The sequence below is a fragment of the Macrobrachium rosenbergii genome, chromosome 1, assembly GCF_040412425.1.
Source record: "Macrobrachium rosenbergii isolate ZJJX-2024 chromosome 1, ASM4041242v1, whole genome shotgun sequence".
Classification (NCBI taxonomy): Eukaryota; Metazoa; Arthropoda; class Malacostraca; order Decapoda; family Palaemonidae; genus Macrobrachium; species Macrobrachium rosenbergii.
Genome location: NC_089741.1, coordinates 21,164,212 through 21,168,741, shown reverse-complemented (window position 1 = coordinate 21,168,741; position 4,530 = coordinate 21,164,212). Strand labels below are relative to the sequence as shown.

General features: G+C 40.3%; 1 protein-coding gene across 1 annotated transcript in view; it reads right to left on the bottom strand.

Annotated features, from left to right (window-relative positions):
• Positions 1-1,434: 1,434 nt before the first annotated feature.
• The window catches only part of LOC136839687 (spermidine/spermine N(1)-acetyltransferase-like protein 1), a 4,887-nt gene continuing 1,791 nt past the window's right edge, over positions 1,435-4,530 (bottom strand). The window contains exon 2 of the mRNA XM_067106041.1: positions 1,435-2,698. Within this exon, the coding sequence (XP_066962142.1) occupies positions 1,435-2,698 (1,264 nt within the window). The remainder of the gene's footprint in view (positions 2,699-4,530) is intronic.

Genomic DNA, 4,530 nt, shown 5'->3' with positions numbered 1-4,530 from the left:
TGTTTATTCTAGAAGTCGACTTTATTTCTTTCTCTGATTCTGTCATCTAAATTTTATCTCTTTACACATTATATTTTGACGTGTCTTTATTCAGATTCTACGAAGCTACCATTCATTCTCCTTCCACCTTCGTTTCTTATTCTTCTTCTTCTTCTCTATTTGCCCCTTCATTCTCAAAGCCCTCAACGCCATCTTTCTTTCTTTCTTTCATTCTTTCTTTCTTTCTTTCTTTCTTTCTTCTTCTTCTTCCCAGTCTCCTTCTCTTCCGAAACTGCACAGCAAGAGCGCATGGTCATTTGTATGGTAAAAAGGGACCCACGCCGGCCACTCCTTTTCCAAAACCTTCATTTTCTTTCGTGCCTCCAGGCAACCTCGTGTCTGTGAGCACGCTGGAATGTGTATGTGTGTGTATGTGTGTTTATGTGAATGTATGTTGTGTGTGCACGTACGTATGTAAGTCCGCCTTCCCCCTTATTTATTTTTTACTCAAAGCTGGCCATCCACCAGGTATATATTTACCTGGCTATTCTTTTTTTTTCAGGTGTATATTTTGGTGGTCACTTTTGAATTCCTCCGGATTTCGTCATTTTGCGCGATTTCTGTCGGCCTTATTGTTGCCATGTTGTTTTGGGCTGGCGGTTCTCAGTAACAGGGAAACAGGAAATTTAAATCGAGTCGTTAGAGGGTTCTGCAGGTAACGCCTGGGCGGAAGAATTTAAAGTTGGTTTTTTTATTTCTCAAAAAAGGAACCTTTGAGAAGCTTAGCAGTAAGAAGTAAATGGATGCTCGTTGAATCAGAATAACCTCAATAATAACAAAACGACCACAGCGATAATAATAATAATAATAACGACTAAAGCAAATTTATGTTTATAATTGTTTCTTGCTTGAAAATTAATTATTCATTACAGTACTGTGGGTGTTTCAGAATCGATCCAAAGAAATAATCATACAAAACCATACTCAAGACCATCAGAAGACAAGTGGTAAAAGCGAGAGAGAGAGAGAGAGAGAGAGAGAGAGAGAGAGAGAGGGGTGGGGGGGGGAGAGGGAGAGAGAGAGAGTTATCGCTTAGAAAACTGAAAGAACTGACAAGATTATTCGTCTGTTGAACGACATAACGAGACGAGAATCCAGCATTTCCACAAAAGAAAATAGAACTTATCTCCCAAGCTACTTGACCCTGACCTCCGCAGACAAACTTTCCACGAAAGAAAAAGAAAAAAGCGAAACAAAAAATTGATTACGAACGCCGGCAACGGTCTCTGTCGTGACCGTGACTCGGGCAATCGTTAAAATCGCGTTATTCGTGACAACGTAATTAGTTTGTCACGAAGGAACAGCCGGAGGGAGGGAATGAGCTGCTGTTAAAAAAAAAAAAAAAGATAATTTCATGTTATCGAATACTCATGAGAAAGTGATAGTTGGTTTAGATTAAGCTGGCTTAATCCTGCTGCGGCCTGTAAGTGTGGTAGAGTGTTTAAAGTTACAGAAGACCTGGTGTGAACCTTTGGAACCATCCCAACCAACTGAGACGAAAGGCGGGATAATAACTGAGATACTGAACTGGATTTCTTGCAAGATAAAGATGCTGGAACACTGCTGGAAGGCTCCTGGAACACAGAGTGCTGGAAGACTCCTGGAACACAGACTGCTGGAATACTCGTGAAACATTGGCTGCTGAAAGACTCCTGGAAAGGAGACTGCTGGAAGACTCCTGGAACACAGAGTGCTGGAAGACTCCTGGAACACAGACTGCTGGAAGATTACTGGAACACCGACTGCTGGAAGACGCCTGGAACACTGACTGCTGGAAGACTCCTGGAACACTGACTGCTGGAAGACTCCTGGAACACTGACTGCTGGAAGACCCCTGGAACACTGACTGCTGGAATACTCATGAAACATTGACTGCTGAAAGACTCCTGGAACAAAGACTGCTGGAAGATTCCTGGAACACAGAGTGCTGGAAGACTCCTGGACACAGACTGCTGGAAGATTACTGGAACACCGACTGCTGGAAGACGCCTGGAACACTGACTGCTGGAAGACTCCTGGAACACTGACTACTGGAAGAATCCTGGAACACTGACTGGTGGAAGACTCCTGGAACACTGACTGCTGGAAGACCCCTGGAACATTGACTGCTGGAAGACTGCAACTCTGACTGCTGGAAGACTCCTGGAACACTGACTGCTGGAATACCCATGAAACGTTGACTGCTGAAAGACTCCTGGAACACAGACTGCTGGAAGACACTTGGAACACAGAGTGCTGGAAGACGCCTGGAACACCGACTGCTGGAAGACGTCTGGAACACTGACTGCTGGAAGACTCCTGAAACACAGACTGCTGGAAGACTCCTGGAACACTGACTGCTGGAGGACTCCTGGAAAACTGATTGCTGGAAGACTCTTGGAACACTGACTGCTGGAAGACCACTGGAACACTGACTGCTGGATGACTGCAACTCTGACTGCTGGAAGACTCCTGGAACACTGACCGCTGGAAGACTCCTGGCACATTGACTGCTGGAAGACTGCAGCACTGACTGCTGGAAGACTCCTGGAAGACTGATTGCTGGAAGACTTCTGAAACGCTGACCGCTGGAAGACTCCTAAAACACTGACTGCTGGAAGACTGCAACACTGACTGCTGGAAGACTGCAACACTGACTGCTGGAAGACTCGTGAAATAGCTGTTGATCGCGTCAGATAATTAGATTTCTTGCGAGATTAAGATATTGGAAAAATGTTTGAGAGTTCATGGAGTGGTTAATGATTGAGGCAGATAATTAGATCAATTTTCCCAGAAAAAATACTTGAACTTAAAAGTTCAAGGACTTTCATGGAAAGGCTGTTGATTATGTATATATAATCGATTTCTTGCAAGAGTAAGATTCTGCGGAATACTTTGAATTTGGAAGTTCGAGAATTAAGATGGAATGGATGCCGGTCATGTTCAGAAACCGGCATGTGTAAATCCCATTTAAATTTGTAAATTAATTGAATATCAAAAGTTCATGGACGCTCATTGAATGGATTTGATGATGTTGAAACTGATCTCTGGAACAAAACGACACTTGATCATGTTGATAACCTAGATTTATTGCAAACAAATGGTGCAGGAAAAGGACTATGAAGCAAAGGATTCACGGACGCATGGAATTGCTGTTGATAATATTGATGAACAGAATTTTTGCTAGTTGAAGTTAGCGAACAGAATATGAAGTTATTGGTTCAAGGGCGCTCATGATGACTGACTATGATTTAGTTGATAAATTGGATTTATTGCAAGCAGATGGCGCTGGAAAAGGACTTTTGAAGAGAAGAATTCATGAACATGAATGGAATGGTTGTAGATTATGCATGATTTGATAACTAGGAAGCTAAATAGTCTGCGAAGAGAATGTGAAATCAACAGTTCATGTAATGGATACATTTTTATGCTGATCAACAAAGTCTCTAACAAGCTGAAGGTGCTGAAAAGAACTTTGAATTTAATTAAATACCTGTTGACTATTCAGATTAACTGGGCCTCCTCGAGCTAAACTGGGAAAACGCCTTGGACCTGGGTGTCCATGAATGCTCGTGAAATTGAAGTTCACCACATTGCTGAACTTGATATCCCATAAGGAAAAAATAATGGAATAATAGTTGAACTTAAAAATCAAGATCCTTTTGGGATTGACTTCTAATCGTGATGATAAACTGGATTTTTTGGATGCTCAGTAAACTAAGAAACTATGAACTAGAAAGTACACTGTACTTAGAAGTTCATGGAAAGAATAAATTGAAAAATACTTTGTATTGAAAATTTCCTGAAGAGAACAAAATGGGAGATACTTTGTACTTAGAAGTCCGTAGAAAAACAAACTGGAAAGTACTTTGTACTTAGAAGTTCATGGGTAGAAAAAACTAAAAAAAATACTTTGTATTTAAAAGACATGCAAATAACAAACTGGAAAGTATTTGCGCTTGCAAGTTCATAGAAGGAATAAACTGGAAAACACTTCGAATGTAAAAGTTCATGAACTCTTATGGCATGAATGTCGGGTATGCTGATAAACCGGATTTCTTGCAAGCTAAATGGCGTTACGCACACCGCAAAGGTCACTTGCTTCGAAAGGAATGTCACCGGGGCTGAACTTTGTTGCATTGTAGATAAAAATACAAGGCGTTACGTTCATCTAGGTTGCCTGCGTATGGTGAATATATGCGAGAATATTCTGCATGAAAAGGCAAGTTATATATAAATGTGATGCAAACTGATTTAGTATGAAATAAAAGAAAGCAAGTTAGAGGATATATTTTGGGTGAACTGAAAAACGCCATTGACCATCAGAAATTGATAGGATTAATTAATTTTATTAATATAAAAATAATAATATAGTAAAATGATAATATAGAAATAAAATAAAAACAAGAATTTCGGCAACAGACCAATGACTCTATAGCATCACAGAAATTCATAGGATTAATTACTTTTCTTAATATAAAAATAATAACATAGTAAACTGATAATATAGAA